Genomic DNA, 20,958 nt, shown 5'->3' with positions numbered 1-20,958 from the left:
TCTTCCTCGAACCCCGTGGAGCCGTCGACACTGGGGTCCGTTGTTGCCGTCCAAGATGGCGTCGGGGATGAACAAAATGGCTGCCCCCATACATCGCACATGGTTGGGGGGTCACAAGATGGCGGCGGGGGTGGACAAAATGGCCGCCCCCACGCGTCGTACAGGTCTGGGGTGGTCCAAGATGGTGGCGCCCTTCCTCCCCTCGTGGTGGCCGGGACCCAAAATGGCGGCGTCTGCGGGTCGCACATGGGGCGCTGGGGGGGTTGGGGAGCGTTAGGACCGCGCGGGGCACCCTCATCTCTGGGGACAGCGGTGGTCGGGACCCAAATTGGTAGCGCCGGCGGGTCATACGTGGGGACGGGGGGGGGTTTGGGGAGCGTAAGCGGCGTGCAGGGCTCCCTGTTCTCCCGGGACCGTGGTGGTCGGGACCCAGAGCGGCTGCGCCTGCGGGTCGTACATGGGGTGCTGGGGGGGTTGGGGAGCGTAAGCGGCTTGCAGGGCTCCCTGGTCTCCCGGGACAGCGGCGACCTCACGGGACCGGCACACAACCGCGAAATGGCCCTTTTTCCCGCAGCTCTTGCAGATTGCTGCGCGGGCCGGGCAGCGCTGCCGGGGGTGTTTCGCCTGGCCGCAGAAATAGCAGCGAGCGCCCCCGGTGCGACTTGGCGTTTGGACCGCGCAAGCCTGTGGGGTGTCCGGGGGGGGGGGGGGGGTTTGTCGCGACGGGTACGTACGGAGCCCAATGGGCTGCCGCGCGGTCGGGGCCGTAGGCGCGGGTATTATGCGCGGCCACGTCTAGGGAGGCTGCTAGGGCCCGTGCCTCTGAGAGTCCTAGCGACTCTTTTTCTAGAAGTCTTTGGCGGATTTGGGAGGAATTCATACCTGCCACAAAAGCATCGCGCATTACCATGTCCGTGTGTTCATTTGCGTTCACCGAAGGGCAGCTGCAGGCTCGTTCCAACATCAGCAGCGCGGCGTAGAATTCGTCCATCGATTCTCCGGGACTTTGCCGTCTCGTCGCGAGCTGGTAGCGAGCGTAGGTTTGGTTAACTGGGCGGACATAGAGACTTTACAGTGCTGCGAACGCCGTCTGGAAATCCTCCGCGTCTTCGATGAGGGAGAAAATCTCCGTGCTTAACCTCGAGTGCAGGACCTGTAGTTTTTGGTCTTCTGTGACCCAGCCGGTTGCCGTTCTGAGGTAGGCCTCGAAACAAGTCTGCCAGTGCTTGAAGGCTGCTGCCGCGTTCACTGTGTGGGGGCTGATCCTCAGGCATTCCGGGATGATCCTGAGCTCTATAGTCCTTTTTAGGCACGCTTAATAAATTGTAGCGCACAAAGACTCCGTGAGACGAATAGAGTGAAGTCGATGAGGCTTTATTAAGCATGTCTGTTCCCCCGCAGCTCGATAGTAGAATGGCCTGCGGGGGAGGACTCCGGTTTCTTATACTCCGCCTTCAGGGTGGAGCTAGAGGTCAACGGCCAACCAGGACCCGGGATCTGTCAGCCAATGACATTAGGGCTTCCAGTCCCACATGACCCCTAATACATACTACCACAGAGGGTAAAGCAGTTGATGTGGTGTATATGGATTTCAGTAAAGCATTTGATAAGGTTCCCCATGGTAGGCTACTGCAGAAAATATGGAGGCATGGGATTCAGGGTGATTTAGCAGTTTGGATCAGAAATTGGCTAGCTGGAAGAAGACAAAGGGTGGTGGTTGATGGGAAATGTTCAGACTGGAGTCCAGTTACTAGTGGTGTACCACAAGGATCGGTTTTGGGGCCACTGCTGTTTGTCATTTTTATAAATGACCTGGAGGAGGGTGTTGAAGGATGGGTGAGTAAATTTGCAGATGACACTAAAGTCGGTGGAGTTGTGGACAGTGCGGAAGGACGTTACAAGTTATAGAGGAACATAGATAAGCTGCAGCGCTGGGCTGAGAGGTGGCAAATGGAGTTTAATGCAGAAAAGTGTGAGGTGATTCATTTTGGAAGGAATAACAGGAAGACAGAGTCCTGGGCTAATGGTAAGATTCTTGTACATAGATCCCTGAAAGTTGCCACCCAGGTTGAGAGGGTTGTTAAGAGGGCATATGGTGTGTTAGCTTTAATTGGTAGAGGGATTGAGTTTCGGAGCCATGAGGTCATGTTGCAGCTGTACAAAACTCTGATGTGGCCGCATTTGGAGTATTGCGTGCAATTCTGATCGCCGCATTATAGGAAGGATGTGGAAGCATTGGAAAGGGCGCAGAGGAGATTTACCAGAATGTTGCCTGCTATGGAGGGAAGATCTTATGAGGGAAGGCTGAGGGACCTGAGGCTGTTTTCGTTAGAGAGAAGAATGTTAAGCGGTGACTTAATTGAGGCATACAAGATGATCAGAGGATTAGATAGGGTGGACAGTGAGAGCCTTTTTCCTCGGATGGTGATGTCTAGCACGAGGGGACATAGCTTTAAATTGAGGGGAGATAGATATAGGACAGATGTCAGAGGTAGGTTCTTTACTCAGAGAGTAGTGAGGGCGTGGAATGCCCTGCCTGCAACAGTAGTGGACTCGCCAACACGAAGGGCATTCAAATGGTCATTGGATAGACATATGGACGATAAGGGAATAGTGTAGATGGGCTTTCGAGCGGTTTCACAGGTCGGCGCAACATCGAGGACCGAAGGGCCTGTACTGCGCTGTAATGTTCTATGAGACCAGGTACGCGCAGATTGAAAAGGAGTGTTTAGGTCTTCTCACGGGCATCCTCAAATTCCATGACTACGTCTACGGCCTGCCGCCATTTACTGTTGAGATGGATTACAGATCTCTGGTCCACATCATCCAAAAGGACCTGAACGACATGACGCTCCGATTGCAGAGGATTCTGCTCAAACTCCGGAGGTACGATTTCAATCTGGTGTACACGCCTGGCAAGGAGCTCATCATCGCTGATGCATTGTCACGCTCCGTCACCTCACCGAGTGAGCCACTGGAAATCATCCAGCACATTGAATCACTGGTGCAAATGTGCGCGAGCAACCTCCCTGCAACAGACAAAAAGCTCATTCTCATCAGAGAAGAGACGGCCAAAGACGCCCTGTTGCAGCAACTCATCCACAACCTCAACAATGGGTGGCCAGAAGGGCAATGCCCTCAATTCTACAACGTCAAGGACAACCTAATTCTGATCAATGGCATCCTGCTGAAGATGGACAGAATTGTGATCCCGCTGCATCTCCAGAGCATGGTGCTGCGGCAGATTCATGAGGGACACCTGGGTGTAGAAAAGTGCAGACGCAGGGCCCGACAAGCCGTCTACTGGCCCGGCATCAACCGGGACATCACGGACATGGTCCTGGACTGCGAAACCTGTCAGAGGTTCCAACCAGCACAGAGCAAGGAGACGCTCCAACACAACCTGGAAACCTCTCCATGGTCCAAGGTCGGCATTGACCTATTCCACGCGAATGGTCGCGACTACATCCTACTCATTGATTACTTTCTGAACTATCCGGAGGTGCTGAAGCTGTCCGACCTCACCTCAAGGACCGTCATCAAAACATGCAAAGAGACATTCGCGCGGCATGGCATCCCGAATACCGTAGTGAGCGACAATGGCTCGTGTTTCCACAGTCGAGAATGGTCCACGTTTGCCAAGAGCTACAACTTCAGACATGTCACCTCCAGTCCGCACTACCCGCAGTCCAACGACAAAGTCGAAAAGGGGGTGCACACCGTCAAGCAACTCATCCACAAAGCCTTGGACTCTGCCTCCGACATACACCTTGCACTACTAGCATACCCGGCGACTCCCTTATCAACTGGCATGTCACCAGCTCAACTGCTGATGAACAGGGACCTGCGAACAACACTTCCAGCCCTACACCTGCACAACCCAGATCACCTACCGGTACTACAAAAGATGCAACAGCTGCGCAACAGTCAGAAACAGAACTATGACGCACATGCCATTGATCTGGACGTGCTATCCCCAGCAGACACTGTCAGGATCAAGGCACCTGATGGTGGGTGGTCTGCCCCGGCTGTCATCGTTTGGCAGGCCGCGCCCAGATCCGATGTGCTAAAAATGTCTGACGGTACCATTCATCGCAGAAATCGAGGGGCAATGCGGAAAATCATACGCCCACAACCAGTTCCCCCTCCACTTCCACTTGTTGAAGTGCCAGCTCCAGACACCACAAACCACGAGTCCACCAGTCGTGCCTCCCACACACCTATCAAGTTCCGGCATCCCCTCCGCCACCTCTCCGGCAGTCATCGAGGATCAGACAGAAACACCCAGAGACTGGACTTATGAACGTTTTTTTTAATGTCCACTGTATATACCAGTCATTCTTAACACTGTCAGCCATAGCTCCCGTTGCCACATTAGACAGGCACATACACATGTATAATATAACAAAAAAAAAGGGAGAGATGTCATGATATGCAGACATGCAACCAATGGGTTATCAGAACAGGACATAACCAATGGGTAATCAGGACACCCAGAGGTGGCATTACCACAAGGGGGCAATACACAACCACTATAAAAAGGACAAGGCACACAGGCTCTGTCTCTTCCACCGGCAGAAACCTAGAGAGCTAGAAAGGGTTGATTAACAGCAACATCACACCCCAGCACGTGGTCTAGAGCAAGCTTGTATAGTTAGCAGAGTAGACTGAGTTACTAGAGTCAGATTAGCAGTGTCATTTTGGAGCATTGTTAATTGTTCAATAAATACGTTGTCCTTATCTCAGAGTCTGGAGCATCCTTCAGCAAAGCCTACATCAAGTAGCAAGTAACATAACACAACAGTAACACAGGGTGCTGTGGGAGAGGGGTTACTGAGTGACAGTGTGAGGGAGCTGGATTAATATCAATAGAGATACAATCAGTAATACAGGGTGCTGGGGAGAGGGGTTACTGAGTGACTGTGAGGGAGCTGGATTAATATCAATAGAGATACAATCAGTAATACAGGGTGCTGGGGGAGAGGGGTTACTGAGTGACAGCGTGAGGGAGCTGGATTAACATCAATAGAGATACAATCAGTAATACCAGGGTGCTGGGGGAGAGGGGTTACTGAGTGTCAGTGTGAGGGAGCTGGATTAACATCAGTAGAGATACAATCAGTAACACAGGGTGCTGGGGGAGAAGGGTTACTGAGTGACAGTGTGAGGGAGCTGGATTAACATCAATAGAGATACAGTCAGTCACACAGGGTGCTGTGGGAGAGGGGTTGCTGAGTGACCATGTGAGGCAGCTGGATTAATATCAATAGAGATACAATCAGTAATACAGGGTGCTGGGGAGAGGGGTTACTGAGTGACAGTGTGAGGGAGCTGGATTAATATCAATAGAGATACAGTCAGTCACACAGGGTGCTGGGGGAGAGAGGTTACTGAGTGACAGTGTGAGGGAGCTGGATTAATATCAATAGAGATACAATCAGTAATACAGGGTGCTGGGGGAGAGGAGTTACTGAATGACAGTGTGAGGGAGCTGGATTAATATCAATAGAGATACAATCAGTAACACAGGGTGCTGGGGGAGAGGGGTTACTGAGTGACAGTGTGAGGGAGCTGGATTAATATCAATAGAGATACAATCAGTAATACAGGGTGCTGGGGGAGAGGGGTTACTGAGTGACAGTGTGAGGGAGCGGGATTAATATCAATAGAGATACAATCAGTAACACAGGGTGTTGGGGGAGAGGGGTTACTGAGTGACAGTGTGAGGGAGCTGGATTAATATCAATAGAGATACAATCAGTAATACAGGGTGCTGGGGGAGAGGGGTTACTGAGTGACAGTGTGAGGGAGCTGGATTAATATCAATAGAGATACAATCAGTAATACAGGGTGCTGGGGGAGAGGGGTTACTGAGTGACAGTGTGAGGGAGCTGGATTAATATCAATAGAGATACAATCAGTAATACAGGGTGCTGGGGGAGAGGGGTTACTGAGTGACAGTGTGAGGGAGCTGGATTAATATCAATAGAGATACAATCAGTAACACAGGGTGCTGGGGGAGAGGGGTTACTGAGTGACAGTGTGAGGGAGCTGGATTAATATCAATAGAGATACAATCAGTAATACAGGGTGCTGGGGGAGAGGGGTTACTGAGTGACAGTGTGAGGGAGCGGGATTAATATCAATAGAGATACAGTCAGTAATACAGGGTGCTGGGGAGAGGGGTTACTGAGTGTCAGTGTGAGGGAGCTGGATTAACATCAATAGAGATACAGTCAGTCACACAGGGTGCTGGGGGAGAGAGGTTACTGAGTGACAGTGTGAGGGAGCTGGATTAATATCAATAGAGATACAGTCAGTCACACAGGGTGCTGGGGGAGAGAGGTTACTGAGTGACAGTGTGAGGGAGCTGGATTAACATCAATAGAGATACAGTCAGTCACACAGGGTGCTGGGGGAGAGGGGTTACTGAGTGACAGTGTGAGGGAGCTGGATTAATATCAATAGAGATACAATCAGTAACACAGTGTACTGGGGAGAGGGGTTACTGAGTGACAGTGTGAGGGAGCGGGATTAACATCAATAGAGATACAGTCAGTAACACAGGGTGCTGGGGGAGAAGGATTACTGAGTGACAGTGTGAGGGAGCTGGATTAACATCAATAGAGATACAGTCAGTCACACAGGGTGCTGGGGGAGAGGGGTTACTGAGTGACAGTGTGAGGGAGCTGGATTAATATCAATAGAGATACAATCAGTAACACAGTGTACTGGGGAGAGGGGTTACTGAGTGACAGTGTGAGGGAGCGGGATTAACATCAATAGAGATACAGTCAGTAACACAGGGTGCTGGGGGAGAAGGATTACTGAGTGACAGTGTGAGGGAGCTGGATTAACATCAATAGAGATACAGTCAGTCACACAGGGAGCTGGGGGAGAGGGGTTACTGAGTGACAGTGTGAGGGAGCTGGATTAACACCAATAGAGATACAATCAGTAATACAGGGTGCTGGGTGATAGGCGTCAATGAGTGACAGTGTGAGGGAGCTGGATTAACACCAATAGAGATACAATCAGTAATACAGGGTGCTGGGTGATAGGCGTCAATGAGTGACAGTGTCAGGATGCCTGATTAACATCAAGGTGGATACATTGTTATTACCTCACTAAGACATATTTTACCTCTAACAGTAGAATGACAAGGGCCCCGAACACACTCAGTATTTCTCCCACCAATCGAATGTGATCCTCATGCTGAGTATAGGCTTCCTACCAACACAGAGAAACTGAGTTAGGATTAGAGTTGACGTTCAGAACAGTCAGCAGTACAACAATCATTCACTCACACTCACACTCATCACTCAAAGTACCATAAGACCATAAGACATCGGAGCTGAATTAGGCCACTCGGCCCATCGAGTCTGCTCCGCCATTCAATCATGGCTGATAGTTTTCTCATCCCTATTCTCCTGCCTTCTCCCCATAACCCCTGGTCCCCTTATTGATCAAGAACCTATCTATCTCTGTCTTAAAGAAACTCAGTGATTTGGCCTCCACAGCCTTCTGCGGCAAAGAGTTCCACAGATTCAGCAGTCTCTGGCTGAAGAAATTCCTCCTGACCCCTGTTTTAAAGGATCGTCCGTTTAGTCTGAGATTGCGCCTTGTGACTCCAGTTTTTCCTACAAGTGGAAACATCCTCTCCATGTCCACTCTATCAAGGCCACGCAGTCTCACTCACTTACACACTCACTTACACGTGCACTCACACTCACTCTCACACACTCACATTTACACACACTCAATCAGCTTACACACACAATCAAACATTCAGTCACACTCACTCACTCTCACACACTCTTGACACACACACTCTCTCACACATGTACACACTCTCTCACACACATAGGCACTCTCACACTCAGACACTCATTCACACTCACTCCCACACCCACACTCACTCACGCATACACACTTACACCCATACTCACATACACTGTCACCCACACTGTCTCACAATCTCCCTATCACACACACACTCTCACACAAACACACTCACACACACTCTCTCACACTCTCTCACACATTATCTCACACATACTCACACACACACAAAGACTCCCAAACACTCTCACACATGCACAGCCACATATTATTTCACACTCCCACTCTCACACCCTCACTAACAAATGTACTCACACTCACACACCCACTCCCACACTGTCATAAACACTCTCACACACACACACCCTCTTTCATATACACACTCACACACTCATACATACTCTTACACACTTATATTCTCATACACACTCACACACACACTTACACTCACACACTCTCAAACACACACTCACTCTCAAACCCACTTACTCACAAATATACACACACTCTCATACACACTCATACGCCCTCTCTCACACAATCTCTCTCTCTCTTAGACACACGCATGTACAACCACACACTCACACACACTCTCACAATCTCACACACACTTACACACAATCACACTCTCGCAAACACTCACTTACTGAAACACACACTTTCACCCTCACTCACTCTCATAATCATACACTCTCACACATACACACTCACACTCTCACACCCACTCACTCACAAATATATACTCATACACTCTCTCACACAGTCTCTCTCTCTTAGACACACACATGTACAACCACACACTCACAATCACACACTAAACTTACACACACTCACACTCTCGCGCACACTCACATATTGAAACGCTCACTTTCACCCTCACTCACTCTCATAATCATACACTCTCACACATACACACTCACATTCTCACACACTTACATTCTCATACACTCACACACACTCTCAAACACACACTCACACGTACTCTCACACCCATTCACTCACAAATATACACTCATACACTCTCTCTCACACAGTCTCTCTCTCTTAGACACACACATGTACAACCACACACTCACAATCACACACTAAACTTACACACACTCATACTCTCACACACACTCAATACTGAAACACACACTTTCACCCTCACTCACTCTCATAATCACACACTCTCACATATACACACTCACACACACTCAAAAATTCACACACTGACACACACTCTCTCATATACATTCTCTCTCACACAGTCTCGCAGACACACACAAACACCCTCACACACACACTCATCTTCTGACACACACTCACATGCACACTGTCATGTGAGAGTGCCTTTAAGAAATGGGTGTTTAAGAAATGTACCTTTAAGAAATGGAGCTGCTCATGTTACTGGAGTGATGTCAGAGTGTGGGTGGAGCTGAGCTCCACTTCTGCTTTTTAGTTTCAGTTTGAAAAAGCTTGGGTGTGTCTGTGTGTTTCAGTGAGCTGCATCTGAAGTCTGCCATGAAGGACTATCTCTTAATCATTTGGTGAACCCAGAATTGTAAAAGGTTTCAGTATTGAATGTAAACCCTGATGAGCTTCTGTTTGGAGGTTTGTTAAGTCTTTTGGATGTTAAACGAACAGCATACAGATTACTTAGTGTTGTATTCTTTGGGGGGTGTATTTGAATTGATGGTTGCTAAGATATTCACTGTTTTAAAAAGGTTAACTTGAGTTCATAGAATAAACATTGTTTTGCTTTAAAAAATACTTTTCCATTTCTGCTGTACCACACCTGTAGAGTGGGCTGTGTGCTCCCCATACCACAATCTACTAAAAGTTGTGGGTCAGGTGACTCCATGATACACTTTGGGGTTCTCTAAACCCTGGCCCATAACAACACTCTCACACTCACATACTCTCTCATATACATTCTCTCTCAGACACACACACAACCCTCACACACACTTTCATCTTCTGACACACACTCACATGCACACTCATTTTCACACACACTCCCAAACACACACTCATACATACTCTCACACCCACTCACTCACAACTATACACACACTCTCACACACACTCACATACACTCCCTCTCTTCGACACACACATGTACAGCCACACACGCTCACACACACTCACAATCACACACACTTACACACGCTCACACCCTCGCGCACACTCACATACTGAAACACACTTTCACCCTCACTCACTCTCATAATCACACACTATCTCACACTCACACAGTCTCTCTCAGACACACACAAACACCCTCACACACACTTTCATCTTCTGACACACACTCACATGCACACTCATTTTCACACACACTTTCATTCACTCACACACACACACTCCACACATACTCTTAGACACGGTCACAATCTCATACACACTAACATACTCACAAACACTGACACACACACTCATACTCTCACGGACAGTCACGCACTCACACAGTCCAACACACTCACATTCACACACACACACTCACTTACACTCTCTCAACCCGCACGTACCCTCTCACACACATTCTTCCATACATACTCCCACATAGTCTCTCGCACACACATGCACACTCACAAACACTCTCACACTCTCACATATAATCTCTCACATGCACACACTTGCACTCCCACACACTCACACATACTGACATATAGAAACACTTTCACACTCACACTCACTCTCATACTCACACAGCCACACACTCACTGTCTAGCATACTGACACACACTCTCACACTCACACCCTGACACTCACACCCTGACACTCACACCCACAAACAAGCTCACACATTCACACTCACAGTCAAACATTTGCGCACACACACTCATACGCACACTCGCATTTGCACACATTAACTCACACCCACACACACTCACTCATACTCTCACACACACTCAAGTGCTCACTCACACTCACTCACACTGCACACACTCACAAACACACAGAGTCACACATGAGCACACATACTCATACGCTCTCACACACACAATTACCAACACACACTCACACACACTCACACAAACAAACATACTCGCTCACTCAAACACACACGCATACAAACAGCTGAGACACAGTCTGTCACCTGGAGGTTTCTCTGAATGTAGATTGTTGTGTCTCTGGAATCAGTGATGTTTCCTCGTCGGAGTTTCAATGGGCGATGGGCACAGCAGAGGGTGAAGGTGATGATGTAAAACAGGTAAAGGATGGTCAGGATGCGGAAATAATATTTCCCATATTTATTCCATTTCAAACTGATCAGCTGTTTCAGAGGCGGCAGGTCAAGTATCCGGAGAGCCTGATGCAGAGAATTTTAGTCACATTTAGCAAGAAGACACGGGACCATGTTCGAAAACTAAAATAACTAAATACCCAAAGCACAATCTAAATTGTTCCCTCCCACTGTACACAATCCCAACAGACCCAAACCCCTTCCCATTCAAGCCCACTGTACACAATCTCAATAAAACAAAACCCCTTCCTGTTCCCTCCTACTGTACACAATCCCACTGGATTCAAACCCCTTCCCGTTGCCTTTAATTGTACACAATCCTAAAGTATCCAAATCTCGTCCCGTTCCCTCTCACGGGGCACAATCCCGATGGACTCAAAGCCTTTCCTGTTCACTCGCTTTGGACAGAAATCCAATGGATCCAAAGCCCTTCCCATCCAATCACTCTGTACACAATCCCAATGAAACCAAACTCCTTCCCTTTCACTCTGCCTGTACAAAATCCCAACATTCCCACTCCCTCCCACTGCACACAAACAGAAAACCAAACCCCTTCCTGTTCACTCCCACTGGACACAATCCCAATGGACCCAAACCCAATCCTGTTCACTCCGACTGGGTACAGTCCCAATGGACCCAACCCCAATTCTGTTCACTCCCAGTGGGTACAGTCCCAATGGACCCAAATCCAATCCTGTTCACTCCCACTGGGTACAGTCCCAATGGACCCAAACCCAATCCTGTTCACTCCCAGTGGGTACAGTCCCAATGGACCCAAACCCAATCCTGTTCACTCCCACTGGGTACAGTCCCAATGGACCCAACCCCAATCCTGTTCACTCCCACTGGGTACAGTCCCAATGGACCCAACCCCAATCCTGTTCACTCCCACTGGGTACAGTCCCAATGGACCCAACCCAATCCTGTTCACTCCCACTGGGTACAGCCTCAATGGACCCAAACCCAATCCTGTTCACTCCCACTGGACACCATCACAATGGACCCAAACCCAATCCTGTTCACTCCCACTGGGCACAGCCTCAATGGTCCCAAACCCAATCCTGTTCACTCCCACTGGGTACAGCCTCAATGGACCCAACCCCAATCCTGTTCACTCCCACTGGGTACAGTCCCAATGGAACCAACCCAATCCTGTTCACTCCCTCTGGACACAATCACAATGGACCCAACCCCAATCCTGTTCACTCCCACTGGAGACAATGCCAATGGACCCAACCCCAATCCTGTTCACTCCCACTGGATACAATCCCAATGGACCCAAACCCAATCCTGTTCACTCCCAGTGGGTACAGTCCCAATGGACCCAACCCCAATCCTGTTCACTCCCACTGGGTACAGTCCCAATAGACCCAAACCCAATCCTGTTCACTCCCACTGGGTACAGTCCCAATGGACCCAACCCCAATCCTGTTCACTCCCAGTGGGTACAGTCCCAATGGACCCAACCCAAATCCTGTTCACTCCCACTGGGTACAGTCCCAATGGACCCAACCCCACTCCTGTTCACTCCCACTGGACACAATCCCAATGGACTCAAACCCAATCCTGTTCACTCCCAGTGGGTACAGTCCCAATGGACCCAAACCCAATCCTGTTCACTCCCACTGGGCACAATTCCAATGGACCCAAACCCAATCCTGTTCACTCCCAGTGGGTACAGTCCCAATGGACCCAAACCCAATCCTGTTCACTCCCAGTGGGTACAGTCCCAATGGACCCAAACCCCAATCCTATTCACTCCCACTGGGTACAGGCCCAATGGACTCAAACCCAATCCTGTTCAGTCCCACTGGGCACAGTCCCAATGGACCCAACCCCAATCCTGTTCACTCCCACTGGGTACAGTCCCAATGGACCCAAACCCAATCCTGTTCACTCCCACTGGGTACAGTCCCACTGGACCCAAACCCAATCCTGTTCACTCCCACTGGACACAATCCCAATGGACCGAAACCCAATCCTGTTCACTCCCACTGCGTACCGCCCAATGGACCCAAACCCAATCCTGTTCACTCCCAGTGGGTACAGTCCCAATGGACCCAACCCCAATCCTGTTCACTCCCACTGGGTACAGTCCCAATGGACCCAAACCCAATCCTGTTCACTCCCAGTGGGTACAGTCCCAATGGACCCAACCCCAATCCTGTTCACTCCCACTGGACACCATCCCAATGGACCCAACCCCAATCCTGTTCACTCCCATTGGACACCATCCCAATGGTCCCAAACCCAATCCTGTTCACCCCCAGTGGGTACAGTCCCAATGGACCCAACCCCAATCCTGTACACTCCCACTGGGTACAGTCCCAATGGACCCAACCCCAATCCTGTTCACTCCCAGTGGGTCCAGTCCCAATGGACCCAACCCCAATCCTGTTCACTCCCACTGGACACAATCCCAATGGACCCAACCCCAATCCTGTTCACTCCCACTGAACACAATCCCAATGGACCCAAACCCAATCCTGTTCACTCCCACTGAACACAATCCCAATGGACCCAAACCCAATCCTGTTCACTCCCACTGGGTACAGTCCCAATGGACCCAAACCCAATCCTGTTCACTCCCACTGGACACAATCCCAATGGACCCAAACCCAATCCTGTTCACTCCCACTGGGCACAATCCCAATGGACCCAAACCCAATCCTGTTAACTCCCACTGGGTACAGCCTCAATGGACCCAACCCCAATCCTGTTCACTCCCAGTGGGTACAGTCCCAATGGACCCAACCCCAATCCTGTTCACTCCCAGTGGGTACAGTCCCAATGGACCCAACCTCAATCCTGTTCACTCCCACTGGACACAATCCCAATGGACCCAACCCCAATCCTGTTCACTCCCACTGGACACAATTCCAGTGGACCCAAACCCAATCCTGTTCACTCCCACTGGACACAATCCCAATGGACCCAAACCCAATCCTGTTCACTCCCACTGGACACAATCCCAATGGACCCAAACCCAATCCTGTTCACTCCCACTGGGTACAGTCCCAATGGACCCAAACCCAATCCTGTTCACTCCCACTGGACACAATCCCAATGGACCCAACCCCAATCCTGTTCACTCCCACTGGGTACAGTCCCAATGGACCCAACCCCAATCCTGTTCACTCCCACTGGGTACAGTCCCAATGGACCCAACCCCAATCCTGTTCACTCCCACTGGGTACAGTCCCAATGGACCCAACCCCAATCCTGTTCACTCTCAGTGGGTACAGTCCCAATGGACCCAACCCCAATCCTGTTCACTCCCACTGGGCACAATCCCAATGGACCCAACCCCAATCCTGTTCACTCCCAGTGGGTACAGTCCCAATGGACCCATACCCAATCCTGTTCACTCCCACTGGGTATAGTCCCAATGGACCCAAACCCAATCCTGTTCACTCCCACTGGGTACAGCCTCAATGGACCCAAAACCAATCCTGTTCACTCCCACTGGTTACAGTCCCAATGGACCCAAACCCAATCCTGTTCACTCCCACTGGGTACAGTCCCAATGGACCCAACCCCAATCCTGTTCACTCCCACTGGGTACAGTCCCAATGGACCCAACCCCAATCCTGTTCACTCCCACTGGGTACAGTCCCAATGGACCCAACCCCAATCCTGTTCACTCCCACTGGGTACAGTCCCAATGGACCCAAACCCAATCCTGTTCACTCCCACTGGGTACAGCCCCAATGGACCCAAACCCAATCCTGTTCACTCCCACTGGACACAATCCCAATGGACCCAAACCCAATCCTGTTCACTCCCACTGGGCAAAATCCCAATGGACCCAAACCCAATCCTGTTAACTCCCACTGGGTACAGCCTCAATGGACCCAACCCCAATCCTGTTCACTCCCAGTGGGTACAGTCCCAATGGACCCAACCCCAATCCTGTTCACTCCCAGTGGGTACAGTCCCAATGGACCCAACCTCAATCCTGTTCACTCCCACTGGACACAATCCCAATGGACCCAACCCCAATCCTGTTCACTCCCACTGGACACAATTCCAGTGGACCCAAACCCAATCCTGTTCACTCCCACTGGACACAATCCCAATGGACCCAAACCCAATCCTGTTCACTCCCACTGGACACAATCCCAATGGACCCAAACCCAATCCTGTTCACTCCCACTGGGTACAGTCCCAATGGACCCAAACCCAATCCTGTTCACTCCCACTGGACACAATCCCAATGGACCCAACCCCAATCCTGTTCACTCCCACTGGGTACAGTCCCAATGGACCCAAACCCAATCCTGTTCACTCCCAGTGGGTACAGTCCCAATTGACCCAACCCCAATCCTGTTCACTCCCACTGGGTACAGTCCCAATGGACCCAACCCCAATCCTGTTCACTCCCAGTGGGTACAGTCCCAATGGAACCAACCCCAATCCTGTTCACTCCCAGTGGGTATCGTCCCAATGGACCCAACCCCAATCCTGTTCACTCCCACTGGACACCATCCCAATTGACCCAAACCCAATCCTGTTCACTCCCACTGGACACCATCCCAATGGACCCAAACCCAATCCTGTTCACTCCCAGTGGGTACAGTCCCAATGGACCCAAACCCAATCCTGTTCACTCCCACTGGACACCATCCCAATGGACCCAAACCCACTCCTGTTCACTCCCACTGGGTACAGTCCCAATGGACCCAACCCCAATCCTGTTCACTCCCACTGGGTACAGTCCCAATGGACCCAACCCCAATCCTGTTCACTCTCAGTGGGTACAGTCCCAATGGACCCAACCCCAATCCTGTTCACTCCCACTGGGCACAATCCCAATGGACCCAACCCTAATCCTGTTCACTCCCAGTGGGTACAGTCCCAATGGACCCATACCCAATCCTGTTCACTCCCACTGGGTATAGTCCCAATGGACCCAACCCCAATCCTGTTCACTCCCACTGGTTACAGCCTCAATGGACCCAAAACCAATCCTGTTCACTCCCACTGGGTACAGTCCCAATGGACCCAAACCCAATCCTGTTCACTCCCACTGGGTACAGTCCCAATGGACCCAACCCCAATCCTGTTCACTCCCACTGGGTACAGTCCCAATGGACCCAACCCCAATCCTGTTCACTCACACTGGGTACAGTCCCAATGGACCCAACCCCAATCCTGTTCACTCCCACTGGGTACAGCCTCAATGGACCCAAACCCAATCCTGTTCACTCCCACTGGACACAATCCCAATGGACCCAACCCCAATCCTGTTCACTCCCACTGGACACAATCCCAATGGACCCAACCCCAATCCTGTTCACTCCCAGTGGGTACAGTCCCAATGGACCCAACCCCAATCCTGTTCACTCCCACTGGGTACAGTCCCAATGGACCCAAACCCAATCCTGTTCACTCCCACTGGGTACAGTCCCAATGGACCCAACCCCAATCCTGTTCACTCCCAGTGGGTACAGTCCCAATGGACCCAACCCCAATCCTGTTCACTCAAACTGGGTACAGTCCCAATGGACCCAACCCCACTCCTGTTAACTCCCACTGGACACAATCCCAATGGACTCAAAGCCAATCCTGTTCACTCCCAGTGGGTACAGTCCCAATGGACCCAAACCCAATCCTGTTCACTCCCACTGGGCACAATCCCAATGGACCCAAACCCAATCTTGTTCACTCCCAGTGGGTACAGTCCCAATGGACCCAAACCCAACCCTGTTCACTCCCAGTGGGTACAGCCCCAATGGACCCAAACCCCAATCCTGTTCACTCCCACTGGGTACAGTCCCAATGGACTCAAACCCAATCCTGTTCACTCCCACTGGGTACAGTCCCAATGGACCCAACCCCAATTCTGTTCACTCCCACTGGGTACAGTCCCAATGGACCCAAACCTAATCCTGTTCACTCCCAGTGGGTACAGTCCCAATGGACCCAACCCCAATCCTGTTCACTCCCACTGGGTACAGTCCCAATGGACCCAACCCCAATCCTGTTCAATCCCAGTGGGTACAGTCCCAATGGACCCAACCCCAATCCTGTTCACTCCCACTGGACACCATCCCAATGGACCCAAACCCAATCCTGTTCACTCCCACTGGACACCATCCCAATTGACCCAAACCCAATCCTGTTCACTCCCACTGGACACCATCCCAATGGACCCAAACCCAATCCTGTTCACTCCCAGTGGGTACAGTCCCAAAGTACCCAAACCCAATCCTGTTCACTCCCACTGGACACCATCCCAATGGACCCAAACCCAATCCTGTTCACTCCCAGTGGGTACAGTCCCAATGGACCCAACCCCAATCCTGTTCACTCCCACTCGGTACAGTCCCAATGGACCCAACCCCAATCCTGTTCACTCCCAGTGGGTACAGTCCCAATGGACCCAACCCCAATCCTGTTCACTCACACTGGACACCATCCCAATGGACCCAAACCCAATCCTGTTCACTCCCAGTGGGTAAAGTCCCAATGGACCCAACCCCAATCCTGTTCACTCCCACTGGGTACAGTCCCAATGGACCCAACCCCAATCCTGTTCACTCCCAGTGGGTACAGTCCCAATGGACCCAACCCCAATCCTGTTCACTCCCACTGGACACAATCCCAATGGACCCAACCCCAATCCTGTTCACTCCCACTGGACACAATCCCAATGGACCCAAACCCAATCCTGTTCACTCCCACTGGACACAATCCCAATGGACCCAACCCCAATCCTGTTCACTCCCACTGGGTACAGTCCCAATGGACCCAACCCCAATCCTGTTCACTCCCACTGGACACAATCCCAATGGACCCAACCCCAATCCTGTTCACTCCCACTGGACACAATCCCAATGGACCCAACCCCAATCCTGTTCACTCCCACTGGACACAATCCCAATGGACCCAAACCCAATCCTGTTCACTCCCACTGGACACAATCCCAATGGACCCAAACCCAATCCTGTTCACTCCCACTGGGTACAGCCCCAATGGACCCAAACCCAATCCTGTTCACTCCCACTGGACACAATCCCAATGGACGCTAACCCAATCCTGTTCACTCCCACTGGGCACAATCCCAATGGACCCAAACCCAATCCTGTTCACTCCCAGTGGGTACAGCCTCAATGGACCCAACCCCAATCCTGTTCACTCCCAGTGGGTACAGTCCCAATGGACCCAACCCCAATCCTGTTCACTCCCAGTGGGTACAGTCCCAATGGTCCCAACCCCAATCCTGTTCACTCCCACTGGACACAATCCCAATGGACCCAACCCCAATCCTGTTCACTCCCACTGGACCAATCCCAATGGACCCAAAGCCAATCCTGTTCACTCCCACTGGACACAATCCCAATGGACCCAAACCCAATCCTGTTCACTCCCACTGGACACAATCCCAATGGACCAAAACCCAATCCTGTTCACTCCCACTGGGTACAGTCCCAATGGACCCAAACCCAATCCTGTTCACTCCCACTGGACACAATCCCAATGGACCCAACCCCAATCCTGTTCACTCCCACTGGGTACAGTCCCAGTGGACCCAACCCCAATCCTGTTCACTCCCACTGGGTACAGTCCCAATGGACCCAACCCCAATCCTGTTCACTCCCACTGGGCACAATCCCAATGGACCCAACCCCAATCCTGTTCACTCCCAGTGGGTACAGTCCCAATGGACCCATACCCAATCCTGTTCACTCCCACTGGGTATAGTCCCAATGGACCCAAACCCAATCCTGTTCACTCCCACTGGGTACAGCCTCAATGGAACCAAACCCAATCCTGTTCACTCCCACTGGGTACAGTCCCAATGGACCCAAACCCAATCCTGTTCACTCCCACTGGGTACAGTCCCAATGGACCCAACCCCAATCCTGTTCACTCCCACTGGGTACAGTCCCAATGGACCCAACCCCAATCCTGTTCACTCCCACTGGGTACAGTCCCAATGGACCTAACCCCAATCCTGTTCACACCCACTGGGTACAGTCCCAATGGACCCAACCCCAATCCTGTTCACTCCCACTGGGTACAGCCTCAATGGACCCAAACCCAATCCTGTTCACTCCCACTGGACACAATCCCAATGGACCCAACCCCAATCCTGTTCACTCCCACTGGACACAATCCCAATGGACCCAAACCCAATCCTGTTCACTTCCACTGGGTACAGTCCCAATGGACCCAACCCCAATCCTGTTCACTCCCACTGGGCACAATCCCAATGGACCCAACCCCAATCCTGTTCACTCCCAGTCGGTACAGTCCCAATGGACCCAACCCCAATCCTGTTCACTCCCACTGGGTACAGTCCCAATGGACTCAACCCCAATCCTGTTCACTCCCAGTGGGTACAGTCCCAATGGACCCAACCCCAATCCTGTTCACTCCCACTGGGTACAGCCTCAATGAACCCAAACCCAATCCTGTTCACTCCCAGTGGGTACAGTCCCAATGGACCCAACCCCAATCCTGTTCACTCCCACTGGGTACGGTCCCAATGGACCCAACCCCAATCCTGTTCACTCCCACTGGGCACAATCCCAATGGACCCAAACCCAATCCTGTTCACTCCCACTGGGTACAGCCTCAATGGACCCAAACCCAATCCTGTTCACTCCCACTGGGTACAGCCTCAATGGACCCAAACCCAATCCTGTTCACTCCCACTGGGCACAGTCCCAATGGACCCAAACCCAATCCTGTTCACTCCCACTGGACACATTCCCAATGGACCCAACCCCAATCCTGTTCACTCCCACTGGGTACAGCCTCAATGGACCCAAACCCAATCCTGTTCACTCCCACTGGGTACAGTCCCAATGGACCCAACCCCAATCCTGTTCACTCCCACTGGGTACAGTCCCAATGGACCCAAACCCAATCCTGTTCACTCCCACTGGACACATTCCCAATGGACCCAACCCCAATCCTGTTCACTCCCACTGGACACAATCCCAATGGACCCAAACCCAATCCTGTTCACTCCCACTGGACACAATCCCAATGGACACAAACCCAATCCTGTTCACTCCCACTGGACACAATCCCAATGGACCCAAACCCAATCCTGTTCACTCCCACTGGGTACAGTCCCAATGGACCCAAACCCAATCCTGTTCACTCCCACTGGACACAGTCCCAATGGACCCAACCCCAATCCTGTTCACTCCCACTGGGTACAGCCTCAATGGACCCAAACCCAATCCTGTTCACTCCCACTGGACACAATCCCAATGGACCCAACCCCAATCCTGTTCACTCCCACTGGACACAATCCCAATGGACCCAACCCCAATCCTGTTCACTCCCAGTGGGTACAGTCCCAATGGACCCAACCCCAATCCTGTTCACTCCCACTGGGTACAGTCCCAATGGACCCAAACCCAATCCTGTTCACTCCCACTGGGTACAGTCCCAATGGACCCAACCCCAATCCTGTTCACTCCCAGTGGGTACAGTCCCAATGGACCCAACCCCAATCCTGTTCACTCAAACTGGGTACAGTCCCAATGGACCCAACCCCACTCCTGTTAACTCCCACTGGACACAATCCCAATGGACTCAAAGCCAATCCTGTTCACTCCCAGTGGGTACAGTCCCAATGGACCCAAACCCAATCCTGTTCACTCCCACTGGGCACAATCCCAATGGACCCAAACCCAATCTTGTTCACTCCCAGTGGGTACAGTCCCAATGGACCCAAACCCAACCCTGTTCACTCCCAGTGGGTACAGCCCCAATGGACCCAAACCCCAATCCTGTTCACTCCCACTGGGTACAGTCCCAATGGACTCAAACCCAATCCTGTTCACTCCCACTGGGTACAGTCCCAATGGACCCAACCCCAATTCTGTTCACTCCCACTGGGTACAGTCCCAATGGACCCAAAC

At 51.4% G+C, this 20,958-nt stretch overlaps 1 protein-coding gene across 2 annotated transcripts in view; it reads right to left on the bottom strand.

Moving 5' to 3' along the window:
- trpv6 (transient receptor potential cation channel, subfamily V, member 6) overlaps positions 1-20,958 on the bottom strand; it is a 164,461-nt gene that overhangs the window by 73,697 nt on the left and 69,806 nt on the right. Inside the window, exons 8-9 of one of the 2 annotated variants that reach the window (XM_072478604.1) lie at positions 10,925-11,137; positions 7,144-7,230 (exon numbers count right to left, since the gene is read on the bottom strand). The exons of the other annotated variant lie outside the window; for it this stretch is intronic. Coding sequence (XP_072334705.1) covers positions 7,144-7,230; positions 10,925-11,137 — 300 coding nt within the window. The remainder of the gene's footprint in view (positions 1-7,143; positions 7,231-10,924; positions 11,138-20,958) is intronic. 2 annotated transcript variants of the gene reach the window in all.

Source organism: Scyliorhinus torazame, chromosome 16 (assembly GCF_047496885.1).
Source record: "Scyliorhinus torazame isolate Kashiwa2021f chromosome 16, sScyTor2.1, whole genome shotgun sequence".
In the NCBI taxonomy this organism is placed as follows: domain Eukaryota; kingdom Metazoa; phylum Chordata; class Chondrichthyes; order Carcharhiniformes; family Scyliorhinidae; genus Scyliorhinus; species Scyliorhinus torazame.
Note: the sequence above shows the minus strand (reverse complement) of the source record. Positions and strands in the feature narration are given on the sequence as shown.